This window comes from Stegodyphus dumicola, chromosome 2, assembly GCF_044657685.1.
Source record: "Stegodyphus dumicola isolate Sdum_Otavi_A_Nest chromosome 2, ASM4465768v1".
NCBI classification, from domain to species: domain Eukaryota; kingdom Metazoa; phylum Arthropoda; class Arachnida; order Araneae; family Eresidae; genus Stegodyphus; species Stegodyphus dumicola.
This window is the reverse complement of record NC_140769.1, coordinates 281,803,732-281,820,209: the sequence shown is the minus strand read 5'-3', so window position 1 is coordinate 281,820,209 and position 16,478 is coordinate 281,803,732. Positions and strand designations below refer to the sequence as shown.

Here is a 16,478-nt window from a genome sequence, read left to right as displayed (position 1 = left end):
GAAAATGCAGGAAAATTTTGTGAATCTCCACATACAAAATAGCAGTGTACATGGATAAAGTCAAGAGTGTGCGCAATGCCATTTTTGTGCAATTCTGGGATGTTTTTTTAAGTAAAAATAAGTCAACGTGTACATGGTTATGGCGAATAAGGTTTTCAATCAGTGCTAAAAGCAATAGCCAAAAGATTTCCGCCGAAAAATAATTCTGCAACTTATTCAAATTCGAAACCGGAAGGGTTTAATTGCTATTTTATATTTTAAAACAAAATAATATAAAAAACTGTATTAAAATTATCTGTAATTAATAAATTTACATTTTCTTTCTATTCATACTTTTTTACTCAAACTTACAAATTGCGCCAACCTGGTTGCGATAATACATAAGTACCAAATTAATTCTTAAATGTTACGAAACACGAATTGAATGATTGGAGAATTGGGTTTGGAGGCAACTTCCCCTTGATAAGTCTGTCTCTTGCCTACTCTACTGTCATTCACTTATGCATTTTAAAAAAAAAATTATTTACTTTAATTTTAATTTGCTAAATTAGTGAACTTATTTTCATGGATTGATTTTGCACTTGATTTGCTTATGCTTCTGAATTTAAATGATATTGTAGATTAGTTCGATAATTAAATCTTTTATATGTTTGCACATTTTTAAAAAATTTTTTAAAAATTATTTTAGCTTTTTTTAGGATTTAAATTTGCTTTTGTACTTTTATACGTGTTTGTTAAAAAATTAAATTTTAATTTGTTTTAATATATATATATATGATACGGAATGTATATTTTCAGTTAAACTTCTACCCAATAACTTTAGTAATTCATGAAAGTTAATTTTGCGTCTAGTTAATTCAGGAAAATTAGTTTCAATTAGTTGTTTTCAGCTTTAAAAATATTAAAAAATTATTATAATTAGTTATTTTCAACTAATCATTGTATCGCCATTAGCAAAAATTATGCATTACTATCAAGAACATAGGTTTAAACCAAATACTTAACTGTCTATTGAAGCTTCAAAACGTATTTCTGAACTTCACCTTTTCTGGGCTAGCGTTACTGAATTTGCCCTTGGCGACCTAAAATCGAAATGGAGCCAACAGATTTCCCGCGAAATCGATAACAGACCCTCTGCAGAAATTAACTCATAATCCCGATATCCCATACATATAGTATGTGCAAAAGAGAATAAACTCCATAGAAGGTGATAAAAAATTAATTTATGGCTTAATTGAAACAAACACAGAAATTAAGCTAAGCAAAACCATGTAAAAACAAATTGAAATGATAAAACGAAACTTAATTTTCATGTGAATTTTCAGCGCTGACTCTCCCATTCTAGAAATTTCAATTTCTTTCAGACGAAGACCACATTTAAGGATTGCCATCCATCAATATCCAGTCTTTGTAGTCAGCTTGATGAAGCCACAGTTTATTGAAAATGCACTTTCCAGGCATCTCGTTCCTATTGGCGTCGGAAAGGTTGTGGCCTTCCAGGTTGGGATTGCTCTAATTTTGGCAAATATTTTCAGAATCCCCCCCTTTTTTTTGAGCACCTTCATCATCCCTATTAGAAATCATCATCACTATTAGAATCACTATTAGACTTCATCATCATCATTAGAAATGATAAGAAATGTAAAATGAGCAAAATTAAGGACCATTTATTCATTTTGGCCAAAATTAAGGACTTTTAAGGACCAAAAATCATTTTTGAAAAAATTAAGATGAATATTGATATAAAGTTCAAATGAGTTATAAAATCAAATCAAACGTTTCTGTGTAGTAGAGCTTTCAGGTTCAGGTACTACTGCATTAAATAAATAAATCTGGATTATTTTCCTAAGCTTGGTATTACTTTTTTCCTTAATTAAAGTTCATTTTCACTTCTTTTATATTATGCAATTAACATAATAAAAAATTAACTAAAACACACCACCTTTTTCGAATAGCTAATAAACATATACTATCTAACCTGACCCTACAAATCACTTCCTTATGCGTATTGATCTGAAGGCAATAATTATAACTACTTTCCTCAAAGAGGTCAGTAAAATTTAAAAAATCTGATGTGGACACCGCATGACCTCCTTTTATGACCAATTACAGTATGCATATTTTTTGACCTCCTTGTATGACCAATTACAGTATGCATATTTTTTAGCTGCACTTCATTTAAACTTATTTCCTCGAATTTCATTAGACATACAATGGCTAACAAAAATGATAGGCCACTATAATTTAAAAATTTTTTTAAGTAACAGGAGAAAAGCTGTGAAATAAAATAATAAAGAACATCTCCCTTTGAATACATGTTTTCTTAGCTCTCTTTGTACTAAATAAATTTGAAAAAATTAAATAGTAAATTTAAAAAATAATGTTTTAGACTGAAATGGAACAAAAAGATACAAAAAATTAATAAAACATTTTCATAATTTCAATTTAAAATCGTCTGAAATAAATAAAACGTAATTTTATGGAATTAGTTTAGATAAAGAAGGTAAGCAAAAATCTAAATAGAAACCCACAGATTATTAATTTATTTTCATCAAAAGGAACCTATTTGAAAAATTGCCTATTTCCTTAATTTAAGTAATTCTACAGTTTTTGATATTATTAAGCATTATAAGCATGGCTGTGGAGTCGAGCAGATTTGGGGGTAAAAGGAGTCGGAGCTGGAATTGCTAAAAACAGTTCGGCTCCGACTTCGACTCCAGTTTTCATTGAACAGTTTGAATTTAAAATGAAATTAAAATGAATTGAAAACATTAATGACAAGCTGAGTTATTATTTTTATATATGACTATACGTTAACATATAGTTTTTTTCTATTTTATTGACATATTAATAAATAAATATATGGAAGGAAGATGGATGTGATATTTGCTATTAGTGATTAAATTGATTCATTTAGTTACAAATCTCGCTGATAAATTTAGTTAAGCAGCAATAGCAGCAAGAACTCCTAAAATTGATGCCATTCTTAGGAAGCGAGCAGGTAAAGGAGCAATTATTGATCAAGCAATGCGATAAGGAAATACATATTTGATGATAAAGAGGTTTTTAGAATTAAGAACTTCTTTAGGAGATGTAGATAACCCTAATGTTTCACTAACAGAAAGACTGTGGAATGATCTTGCAGAATTGGAAACTATTTCTTTCTATACCGTATATAGCCATAAAAAAGCTGCAATCTGAAGAATTGACAGGAGGCGAGAATGGAATGTTTGTTCTTTCTGAAATAGAGGGTTTATTGCAGAAGGAATCATTTCAATCTTCAATGAAGAAAAGAGAAAATAGTTTGTTAGACAATGACATCTTGCTGGATTCAATATGTGGAGATCGGAAACACCAAATTTTCTTGAATGATGAACAAATTAAAAAGGCAAAGAAAGTCATCTATGAACTTTCATTAAGAATGAAATTATTCTTAGAACAATTGGAGAATTCAAATCAGGACAGTCAAACTGCAGATATTGCAATTGAGTTTATCATCCCTTTCCACTGAATTAGATTTTGAGAAATATTTTTGGATAATATTAAAAAGGTTAAGGCAATGCGAATGAAAATAAAAAAACAAGAGCCTTTAGATATAAAAATGAAAAAATACAAACAAGATTTCTACACAGCCTTTGAAGAAATATAGAAATATAATTGCACTTGCAAGACACCTCTTTTAGAACTTCTCTAAAAATCTGTCCTGAAAAGTTAAAAGAAGTAGCCCTAACAATAAGAGCTCTTCCTCCTACTCAAGTTAGTGTGGAAAGACTCTTCTCGGCTCTGAAGTTTATCAAATCGGATCTATGAAAGAAAATTCCAACAAAGAAAATCTTGCCGAACCTATACCGTTTCTTAGAAATAACAAATGCCAGTTTTTCCATTTCATAATAAATGCTAATTAATATAAATAATTTGCTATGCCATCCATTTTTTTTTTTTTTTCTGTAGCATCTATTACTTCTTTCATATTAAAAAAATAAGCTGTAACCCATGCGTATATGTTTACATATATATACTTAAAAAAGCAAATTTAAAGTTAAAATTAAAAAAAATGTGTAAACATATAAAAGATTTAATTTTCAAACTAATCTACAATATCATTTAAATTCAGATAGCATAAGTAAATCAAGTGCAAAACCAAACCATGAAAATAAATTCACCAATTTTTTTGACAGGAAAACTTTAAAAAACTGGGAATTTAAATGTTACTGCTAATTAATTCACTAAAATTAATTAAAAATTTAACTATTGTATTAAACTATTTAAATTAATTAAACAGCGAGTTTAAAATTAGAATTAATTAAAAAGAAAACAAAACTATTAGAATTAGAAAGTTTTATTTAAAATTTATAATAAAAAGAGAAACAAACCAGATAATTAGCGCTAAAGCTGCTAAGTACAAACAAAATTGTTTCATAAGAATAAATTTAAATACAAATTTAATTAATTCTTTGTGCCATTGCTGCAAGGAATGAAATTTAAATTTAAACAAATTTAATATATATATATATGAAGAAGTTGGAGTCATTAAAATTCCAGGAGTCGGGGTCGGTCACTTTTCCTACTGACTCCAAAGCCCTGATTATAAGAAACAGAATCGCATTCAAACCAAAAAAAGACCTGGTAGACTATCTAAAATACCTGATGTAATCAAACACTTTATGCTAAAGAATATTAAAAGGAATCCAAGACAGAGTGCTCTTAAACTTGTCTCGAATTTTCATGAATTATGTGGAATATGTTTAAATCCAGAAACTCTAAGAAGAGAAATGCCATTTTCAAGATATCAAGGACACGTAGCTTTCGCAAAATCGATGAAACAACACCCGACTACTGGGAAAAGTGACTGCTAAAGAAGGCAAATTTAACACCTTTCAGCTCAGATGCCAGAGTGCTGCTGTGGAGAAAACCCAAAGAAGAATTTCCGAAGCAAAACTTTAGTACCAAGTTTAAACATAGCGAAGGAGTTATGGTATGGGGATCTATGCCACATTCCCGTGTTTCTAATATATAGGTGGTATTATGGATCAGTACAAGTACCTTGACATCTTAAACCGAAATTTGGCATCCTCAGTAAAGAAACAGTACAAAGTCCGAAATCCGGACTCGTCGGGATTTTTGCAATTCCGGATTTGGGATTATAATTTATGAAATAATAAAGCATTTATGATCTAAAGGGTATTAAAATTTAGAAAAAATATTTATTTGTCTACTTTAATGAAATATTTCTTTCAAGTTGTGTAAGTTGATTTGTTTTTTGTGCTAATACTTTCTCTTTAATTTTATACACAGACATAATTTCTTGCTCAGTTACAAAGTTCCATCGCTGAAGTCCTGTAATTGCCATGTCTAGAATTTCGACTAACTTGCCAGTCAAAATTTTTTCATTATCAGCAACATCCCTGTCTCTTTCTTCATTATTAGTAGCGGTATTTTCTGAATCTAGAACCATACTAGAGATTTCGCCACCTATTCATTGACTGATGATTGAGAAGCATTGTCATCACAATGAAAAACTCATTTTATATAATCTTTATTTATCACGGCTTCTTCGCATTTCTTTACAAAATCCATTAATTAGAAAATTTCACCGTTGGTTTGCAATATCCGAAAACCTTCAGATTCTACGGCTATCATCATAAAATTTAGCTATCGTTCACTACACATATTTGGCTATGTATCATGAGATTGGTGCCTAAAGTTGTTCTGCTAAATTTTATCTTGCTTCTATCACGCACTGAGACAATTAAGTCTGAATTGTGTTAGTTATTTATTATACTTACGTCTATTCTTGCACATGCCTAAGGCTTACCCGAGTTCTGAATAAATAAATTCCCATACATACTTAAGCCTTATTGAGGCTCAACACTAGAAATCTTACCACCTGATACAGTCTCTGAGAGTCCTAAATTCTGCTACTAAGTGCCTCCATTTGTCTTTTCCAAACTCTGTCGCTCGATGCGGCCATACAAGCTCTGACTCTGGTTCTGGGTTTATGCAAATAACAAATCAGTTATTCTTAATTTAAACAGCACTAAATGTATTCTTTTGGTCTATGAGTATCATTGACAAAATCTATTTTGAGCATATGGAAAGATATTTTTGTTAATTTTTCCTGTCAACATTTCTTAGCGCATTTAACTTAAATCTGTAATCATTGCCAAGCATAATATAAACATGAAAGGTTACCATGCTCATTCTTATTCAATTCCCAGTATAAAAAAATTGTTTCGGAGTCGTTACACGAGTCATTACTCAAGTTGTCATGTGTTGATTAACATGCGGTTATGAAAGCAAAATATAATAATGATTTGCCAGGTTGGAGTAAGGAATATAAAATATTAGCAGGTGTAAAATAAAAAATGTTTCTATGTAGAATGTTTCGGTTTGAGATGCGCCTTTGCAGCAGCAGCTGAAAGCAGCGATTCAAGACTGGCATAAAATAAGAAAAAACAAAAAATCTGAAATGTTTCAGATTTTAAATTATGTCCAAAGAAGCGTTTTTTAAACCCCTTCACCTACAATTCAGATTCGAAGATGTTGGGCCGAAATTGTATACAAACTTGTGCAGCGTTCGGAACATTTGCATGACTTGTGCAACACGCTAATCCAGGCAATTGTAAACATGACAAATTATGTAATTTCCAAGAAAGTATAGTCAAATAATTATTGATGATACATCCGATGGCGATCAACTACCAGAGTCCTGACTTTGGAAAGAAATAAGAAATAGTCCAAAAATCTGGGACTATACGATGACTCCTGGCATAAGAGAGGAAGCCTTATGTCAATTAGGAGGAAGTAGAGGAGAATTTGATATATTTAATCTAATATTTCATGACATATTTCGGAACAACATTGTAACCCAAACGAATCAGTATGCAGATCAAGTACGAGAAAATCCACATAGAACACAAGTGTAAAAAGTGTAAAGTTCCATTACATGTACCAGAATGCTTTGAAATATATCATACCGTTACAGATTACTAATTTTGTATTTTGGAGTTTTGCATAAATAAACATTTTGTCATACTTGCGTCTACCACAATTATTGCATGAGACTGTAATTGTGTATCAAATATTCCATCTAATATTCAATTCTGGCCCGATCACTGTACGCGAGCTATGACCGTGAAAGTTAGGTTTGGCCCGACCATTGTATGCAAGCTATGCCCGTCATTGTAGATTAAGGGGTTAACATTTTGTGTGTTACATTTATTTATTAACTATCATGTTCTTTGCACTTAAACCATACAATTCAGTTCAACATCAATATCGCAAAATAGTTTTAAAATGAGCATATCTTTAGAATTTCCGATACACAATCTCGCGCGCTGGAGATAAAAAGTTTTTTTTTTTTTTTTTTTCTGTACAAAGTTGCCATTGCTCATTTTAAAATCCTTGAGTTTGTTAATAGGAAATCCATAATAAAACAATTCCAAATTTGTTCTTCCACATGCCCATATTCCTAGAAGGATTACATCATTAAAATTTCGGTGGCTCTATGTACCACTGTTTTATCACAATGCGAGAAATATACATACAATTCATTATTAATTTATGCATTTTTCATTATTTAATTTCTTTAAATATAACATAGGATGATAATACTAGGTGGCAACAATTTGAAAAGTCATTCGCCGTTTGTAGTAAATCTACGCAAAATCGCAAAAGGAAAACAATAGTTGTTCAGGTACAAAGCCCCTTTGGACTAAAAACAAAAAGTGGAGTAAATGCCCAATAAGATTAAATAAAGTGATCAATTGTAAAAGTAATCCCCCACGGTATTATGAAGCAAAAATAATGCAAGTCATTTTTAACTGTTACTAAAAGTGTCCGATTATTTTTGTGAGAATATTTTTCCTCATTAAACAGATGATACTGATTTTTGGACTTAATTTTCATCTTTTCAAAACTATATTTAGTATAAAAAATATTGATTTCATATAGTTTTTATGTTTAATAAAGAATACAAAAATTCAAAGTGTCCCATCATTTTTTTGAGCCACTGTATATTTCTCACTCAATTAATTCAGTTCTCACTTTGCATCAAGGCAAAAATACATAAAAATTGAAGATCTTAATTAGAAATTGAAAAATATAGAAAAACATAAAAAATCAAATACAGTTAAAACAGTTAAAAACAATTTTTATAATTAAAATTAGTTTCTATGCAAAAACAAGCAATTGTGCCAGTGGACAAGAAGGCAGATTTTTTTGGTACAGAAAACTGAAAATTTACTTTCACTCCCACAAAACAAAAAAGACATTGAAGTTTCAGAAACTGACTTAAATCAATATTCTGCTAAGTTTCAAATGTGGACAAAATGGCTCCTTTGTTAGGCTTAATTCTGCTTAAACAACTTTTAAATTCATAATTCTACAACTACTGCATGCACAATAACTAAAGGCATACAAATTTTAACCGGAACGAAAGACCAATTCAATCACTTTTAAAGCAAAAAATACACAAATTATCAAGATATAAAAATTGAGCTCACAGACCCAAGTAATAAAGTGAATGTATACACACACTTTTGGTGCTGCCAATTGCAACCAAAAAGGGAAGTGCACAACTACATATTATAGCATCTCATATAAAAAATTTTAACGTTCTATGGATACTCATTTTTGAGTTATGAGAGGTACATGTACAGACGCCGTGAAAAAAATCTCTTCTGAATCTATTTTGGAAAAAAGATACCTTTATTCTGTCCTTATATACTGACTGAGACATTATGAAAAACATCGTACAGATAGATTACAGAGCCATTAAAATTACGATAATTGAAATTTTTAACAATTGCAATACTTCCTGCAATTTCTATAAGGAAGTCAAAAGATCTATGTACAGGAAAGTAAATATATCCTAAAAATGTTTAAATGGCTGAATATTCATCACAAAGGAATGGAATTTAAATACTGAATTATCAAAATTCCCAAAGAAACATGCTGTAGTAATTTATGCTGAAGACAAACTAGGTATACTTCTGGATAATAAAAGTTTTCCTCATTTCCCAAAAAATATATGAGAGTAAAGAATTAAAGTTTTAGAACTGGCAATATCAGAAATAACAAATTTTTAAGCAGCTCACTTTTATAACAGCTTGAACTTTCTTATCTATACCAGCAGTTAAAAAATTATGACATTAGTTTACAGTTAACAAAATAGTCACTGACATGAAATAAAAATAAAGGGATTCTTGAGTTATAATTATGATTAACAATAGTATGTTGAAAGCAACAAACTTCAACAAGTTTAAGGAATTATAGGTACTTACGTATTATCGCAACCAGGTTGGCGCGATTTGTAAGTCTGAGTAAAAAAGTATGAATAGAAAGAAAATGTACATTTATTAATTACAGATAATTTTTAATACAGTTTTTTATATTATTTTGTTTTAAAATATAAAATAGCAATTAAACCCTTCCGGTTTCGAATTTGAATAAGTTGCAGAATTATTTTTTCTGCAGAAATCTTTTGGCTGTTGCTTTTAGCACTGATTGAAAACCGTCTTCGCGATTAACAGCTTGAGCTTGGCGCCATATAAATTCCATAAGGTATGAGTCAAGATGATGACGGGCTGTTCCTCTCTGTTTTTTGTTGCGCCATTTCGCTGAGCCCCACATGTGCTCTACATGTTGTGTGTAAACGCCCGTGTTGGGATCCACAAAGTTATATTTGTGATCAACAGTTCCATGCAGAAATCCAGCATTTTCGAACTCACTTATATTGTATCCTTTCCAGCAATCCAAATAAATGATGCTTCCTTCCTTGATATTTTCGCAAATTTTTTCCATGAGGGTAACGGCGCTTCTGTTAGGTACAGTACCCAAAAAAGTAATTAAAGTATTTCAGGGTATTCAGTCTAACCAGTAAGAAAAATAATTTCTTTACGAAAAACTACGTATAACACGTAGGGTTGCCGTAAGTAGGGTCGCCAAATTTGGCGATTTATGCGAATTTTGGCCTGGTTGCGTTAATATGCAAGAACCGAATTATATTATGGGTGTAAGTGATGAATTTTGTGACATTAGTAATGAATACACTGACACTTGCAAATATTCCTACAAAGTAATTATTAATCACTTTAGATCCTAATATCCTGTATGATAAACTGAGACAGCTTTAGACAGTTTAAAGGGATGATTGTATCACATGGAATTTAAAAAATCTCAAAGGATTTAATTCCAATGCATCAGAATGTGTATTTAGCATTGCAACAAATAAAAACGCATAGATTTGTTCTTATGAACCTGTAACAATGCAGCTATCAAAGTCCAGGTGTTTTAAACTGAATCAAATCTTAAAAAAAATTTTTTTGTGCACAGTGGTTTAGGAACTTTTACTTTGAAAAATTACATACCAGGAAATGCTGATTGGTGCATGTGTTATTACGGACTGCAATAGTATCATTTGCAATTCAGAAGGAAAAAAAAATTGCAGTTCACACTATAGTACTTGATAAGGGCAGCATGAGTTGTTTCCTGTGTGAAAGATTTACTAATTTGTTAAATATAAAGAAAGAATTTATGTATCAGGAATAAAAGATAACATTATAAATATTAATTATCAACTGGATGTATAGATTTCGAATAAGGATTTAACATATGTCAGATCAGTTAATTGTTTGGTTATTTCTAAAATAACCAATGTAACTCCATCAAGGTATTTAGATGTGTAGTTATTAAATATTCCCATTGATATTGAATTAGCGGATCCGCAATTTGGAACACCTAGCAAAATAGATATGTTACTAGGGGCCGAATTGTTCTTTGAGATTTTAAAACAAGGAAAATTTCAATTAGAAAATCAACTGTTGAAATTCCAAGAAACAGTTTTTGGATATATCGCGTCTGGTGCATGCAAGAGTAACTCAAAAGTAAATTATTGTAATTTAGAAGAAATTTTTCAAAGATTTTGGGAAGTTGAATCCATTGAAAATATCGAGGATGCTTTGAGTGAAGAACATTTCAGGTGTACTCACTATAGACAAAATGATTGAAGATATGTAGGATAATTCTATAAGGGAAGGTATAAAATTAGAAGAATCGAAAACGCTGGCTGAGAAAAAATTGCATGAAGTGCGGAATCGACAAGAAAGCAATTTGAATATGAAAACATTTATATAAGAATTTTATCAAATAATATTAGGCTCCAAATCACATGGAAGAAGTTCAAGAAATTGAAACATCGACTTGCAATTATCTTAGTCCCATACCTGCCAACCTCTAAAGATAAAAATTCAGAAGAACACGAAGAATTAATATCATGCTTTGATAATAAAAAAATAATTTATACAAATAGAAAAAAGAAAATTGTACACTTACATTAGTAAATCTCAATTAAGTAGTAACTAAAAAAATTATTAGGAAACATAAGACTATAAGGGACAAGACTATATATATATATGACTATAAGGAAGTCAAAAGATCTATGTACAGGAAAGTAAATATATCCTAAAAATGGCTGAATATTTATCACAAAGGAATGGAATTTAGATACTGAATTATCAAAATTCCCAAAGAAACATGCTGTAGTAATTTATGCTGAAGACAAACTAGGTATACTTCTGGATAATAAAAGTTTTCCTCATTTCCCAAAAATCATCGGGTGCGACTCGCTAGAAAGGTTAAGAAACACTGCAATAATCTATGCTTGTTTCTATAAACAAGGATAAATTAATTGTTTATTACTGCAATTTTTTGTATTTTCAAAAAATTATTAAAATTAGGGATGTGCTTTCTACAGAACAACAGTCGATTATTTACTCATAGTGCTCTAAACAAAGTTTTCAATAAAAAATGCCTAACAAAATAGTAGAAACTAACAAAATTATTTTAATGAAGCATGGAAAGACAGTAGGTTAAATGCTGATTATTTAGTACTTAATAAATTTATATCATAAAAATATAATATTTATTATTTCATAAATTTATATCATAAAAATATAATATTTATTATTTCATAAATTTATATTATAAAAATATAATATTTATTATTTAATAAATTTATATTATACAAATATAATATTTATTATTTAATAAATTTATATTATACAAATATAATATTTATTATTTAATAAATTTATATTATACAAATATAATATTTATTATTTAATAAATTTATATTATACAAATATAATATTATTTAATAAATTTATATTACACAAATATAATATTTATTTTTTGATAAAATAAACAGTGTTAGACCTGCTTCTAAAGGCATTAGCTAATTCAAAATTCTGCAGGAATGATTCACACAACATTGGAAAGATCTCTGCCACCTTTCCTGGTCTGACGATAGCCAACTTTCACAGACGACGGGATAACATTTAAGTAACGAAAGGATTTGTAAGTTGGTGAAATACTGAAACAAATGCTTCAATTTACATGGTGATTATGGGCGGCAGAAAAATAGACTGCACTTTACCTTTCAGATGCAAATAAAAAATTTGTTATCTATATGCATTTTTAATTTACAGCCAAATGAAGCTTACCTTCTAAATTACTCTTGTTATTAATAAAGGTAATGAAACTTACTCTTCATCTCTGTTACAGGGTTCATAGCCACATTTTAATTAAAAAAATAAGCACCTATAAGCACTTTTCAAGCACATTTTAAGAAAAAAATAAGCACCTGTCTAATTACATTATACACAACTGCATAAACCTTAAAAGAAAAATTAAACTTGCAATTTAAAATATGAGCAATGCAATATTTATTAAGAGAATGAGCATTACCTCAACCATGGAAAACAATTAACTTTTTTTTTAAATTTTAAATGACAGTTCAATTTACAGAATTAGTTTACAATGAGAGAAAAAAAAAAACTATGCAGAACTAAACTATATTACAAGATTTAATGATGAAATTTCAGTTCAAAATATAGAAAATAAATACTAATAATAAGCCATATTAATTGTATTTGCTTGGCACCTAATAATAATTACAATTTATTTTCCCACTCATATTAATATTTAAATAATTTAACTTAAATAAAAATTCTGAACATTTTCTAAATTTTCATTGCATAACAGTTTTCCCTTAACATATATTCCAAGAAAAGCAATTTAAGTAAAAAAGAGGAACATTTCTGAAACCAGGAGACGGGAAATTGCTTCATGTAGTCATCCTTTAACAGTAAAAGCTTAACTAACCTGCATACTTGGAAATTGCCGAATATTCCGTATAGTCGAGGGTAACTGGAAAAAGAGGAGGGGGGGGAGATTGAGCCGTTCTTTACATTTCTCGGCTAAATAAATGATTTTGACATTTCGATATGTGTATCATATAAAAACAGACCAACGGAACTGAGAAATATTCTGCTTAGAAAGAACAGTAAAACTCTTGTGTGTTCATAAATAAATCTCAGATCGAACATCAAAATTAATTATCTCTGCAAAATACCGCAAACATTACTGCGCAACAAGGTTTCTAAAACATCCCATAGGAAAGTATTTTGTTGATCTTGATTGCAATACGTGCGGCGTAATTCATCCATACGTGATATTACACAATCGGAATTGGAATCAACAGCTGCTGGTATTCAGAGAATAAAGAACTAAATAAAGGAAAAGAAACAGACTTACTAATCTGGGGTGTTTTTGGATTCGAATTTTGAACAGACCGTTAAATTTCCCGAATAGAATCATTCTTCGCTTGGGTTTGGTAGACCGCAAAACTTTTAGTCCTATTCAATCCAGATTGGACAGTGACAAAAAAAAAAAAAAAAAAAAAAAAAAACTCGCTGCTTCAATATTAGAGATTTTGCAGAGAAACGGGAGAACCTCCCAACCTCCATACTGTATAATGTATTGGGTTTAAAAAAAAAATATTCTGACTATTCGATTACTTTCCTTTTATTTAAGCCATTCCGAATATTATTCCTTAGAAAGCTAATCTGTGTAAAAATAAACCCATTTTTGGAAGTTTATCTAAACTTCAGCAGCTACTGCAACTATATTATTATAAATATTCAGACATATGCACATAATATAGGCATAACGTAGTATTTGGGTGGGAGGAAAAGAATACCGAATGTACCGGAATTTTCTACGATTTTAACAATTCTTTCACCAACAAAACGATGTGCACCTGTCTGTACTCTCGCGCGCACCATAGGTTATGTTAATGCAGGGAAAGGGGGAAAAGCTATTTCTGGGAGTATGATTCACCATCTAACAATCCACATAAGGAAGAAAAGTTGTTTATTTAGTTTAGGATTTGGTACAGGGAAAAAATGCACGTTCATTAAAAAAAAAGCACTAAAACCAAAAATTAGCACTAAAAACAAAAAAATAAGGGCTTTAAAGAAAAAGTAAGCACTACGAACCCTGTTTCACTATAACACCAGTCTCTTTCCTTAGGGGCAGGCAAGCCTTCCTTTTCCTGACAATCCATTAGATCTGGAATAAATGTAATAAATCATCAGTACATAGCAAACAAAAATACAGAAAATACAAAACCGAAGCAAACCATATGTAGAATTCTCTTTACAAGTTTTTTTTATTTCAACACACAAATTATGTTTTCACAACTTAAAATTTGGCATGGAACACAAACATATTATTAATTCAAAATAATAATTTAAAACTTAGTAAACTTTACTAATGCTAAAGCACAAATATTTGTCACAACATCCTAGCAATATTCAAGCTGGAAGATTTTGAAAGTTACATAACATAAGAAAAATCACAAGTTGTGTTGTCTGAGTATAACGAAACCTTTCAACATAATTCTTAAAGTTAGCAGTATTTTGAAGAATATATTCTCGAAGACAATCTCTCCTAGAAAAGACTAAATCATAAGAAATTTAAGTAGGTATAACTACTTTATTCTAAAACATTTCCAAAGAAGAAAAAAAAAAAAAAAAAAAAAAATGTGTGGAAACTGCGTTTTTTCTTCCAATACAGCCAATTTATAAATAATCTTTATGAATATGAATCTCATTAGATCACATATAGAACTAAAATTCATCTTCAAATATTTGGCTAATAACTTTAGTTTTGAATTGCTAGCCCATTCATGAAAGGTAAAACAATGTATGTCGACTTTTTCAAGCTTACTGCAAAATGCATGTGTGAATGGCGCTGATATATTGTTCAAATAAAATAAAGAACATTGAATACTAAACAATAAATTTTAAGTCTCTACTCAATCACAAGCTTTCTTTTGATGAAAGACTTTTAAATATAGACAAAATTTTGTTTTAACTACATTGCAAGTTTCATTGTGGCATGATATTCCTCTAGTATTTGTTGATTTATGAACGTTAAGCAAAAGAGATTTTTAAGCTAAATGACTTCATTTTCATGAAGATATCTGTGCAAAGAGAAATAATTATTTTATTTAAACAACTGATTTATTGCTTCAAAAACTGAAAATGGTTAAGCCTGAAAATGTTAAAGAGATTTTGAGTGAAAAAATTGCAATTCTAACATCATAAAATGTTTACAATTAGAGACACTTGACAGACAGGGCAGGGTCTTTAACCTTTTAACAAAGAATATTTAAAAATGTGTTTCAACCAGCAAAGAAAACTTATCCTCAAAGAGAAAAGTCATAAATGGAAGTTCTAATTTAAGAAAAATTGTTGCAATTATTTATAAGAATAAAAGATAAATAATATTACTGTAAAAAATCTCTAAAACAAAAAGGTTGAACTGTTAATCAATCACACATTTTACTACTTTGTGTGAAAAAATAAAACATTGTGCAAAAGGCACAGTTGAAAGAAATATTAATAGTGAAACTGTAGTAGAAAGGAAATTTTATATTCCTTAAAATTAACCTCTTTACAATATTTTCAATGGTCAGGAAACTAGCACATCTTTCATAATTCATAGTCAAATAAAATGCTGCACTTTCAGAACAACAAAATAATAGGTAGTCATAAACATTCTGAGAGGATTCAGACTTTGATGTTGCACCAGAGGATTTGTTAATTTTTTTTTTTTTTTTTTTTATGCTGTCGATGATCACAGCAGGTTACAATCTGCTCTTGGACTTGTCCCTGCTAACTTTTTTTTTTTTTTAATCTTTTCAGTTTTATTATTAAACGTCACTTCCTTTTCACTTATACCACATAATATATAAGAAAGAAATCACACAATATTTAGAAACAGTACATCTTTACAATTTCAGATAGAGTATTAGGGGTTGTCATATGTTTTTTTAAATTATAAATTTAAAAACTAACCGTTCAAGTGGCCGACTCCCTAAAAGAGTTATCATAAAACAAGAAAAAGTGTACCATGATTTTAATGAATTCAGCTAGTGCCATTTCATAAAAATATTTAATGTTTCTAATTAGACATTTCATTCATATGCATTTTTATTTAAATCAATAATATTAAAAAGCAAAAAAAATATTTTCTAAAACTCCATTTTCTACATTTCAGATGCATGGTTTGTTATTCAATAATAGAAAGATTAAATATCTTAAGCTTTACTGAATGGCGACATGCTGGCA

General features: G+C 29.6%; 1 protein-coding gene across 1 annotated transcript in view; it reads right to left on the bottom strand.

Moving 5' to 3' along the window:
• The window catches only part of LOC146998990 (uncharacterized), an 86,910-nt gene that overhangs the window by 8,256 nt on the left and 62,176 nt on the right, over positions 1 to 16,478 (bottom strand). The window contains exon 5 of the mRNA XM_085812224.1: positions 14,340 to 14,412. Within this exon, the coding sequence (XP_085668350.1) occupies positions 14,340 to 14,412 (73 nt within the window). The remainder of the gene's footprint in view (positions 1 to 14,339; positions 14,413 to 16,478) is intronic.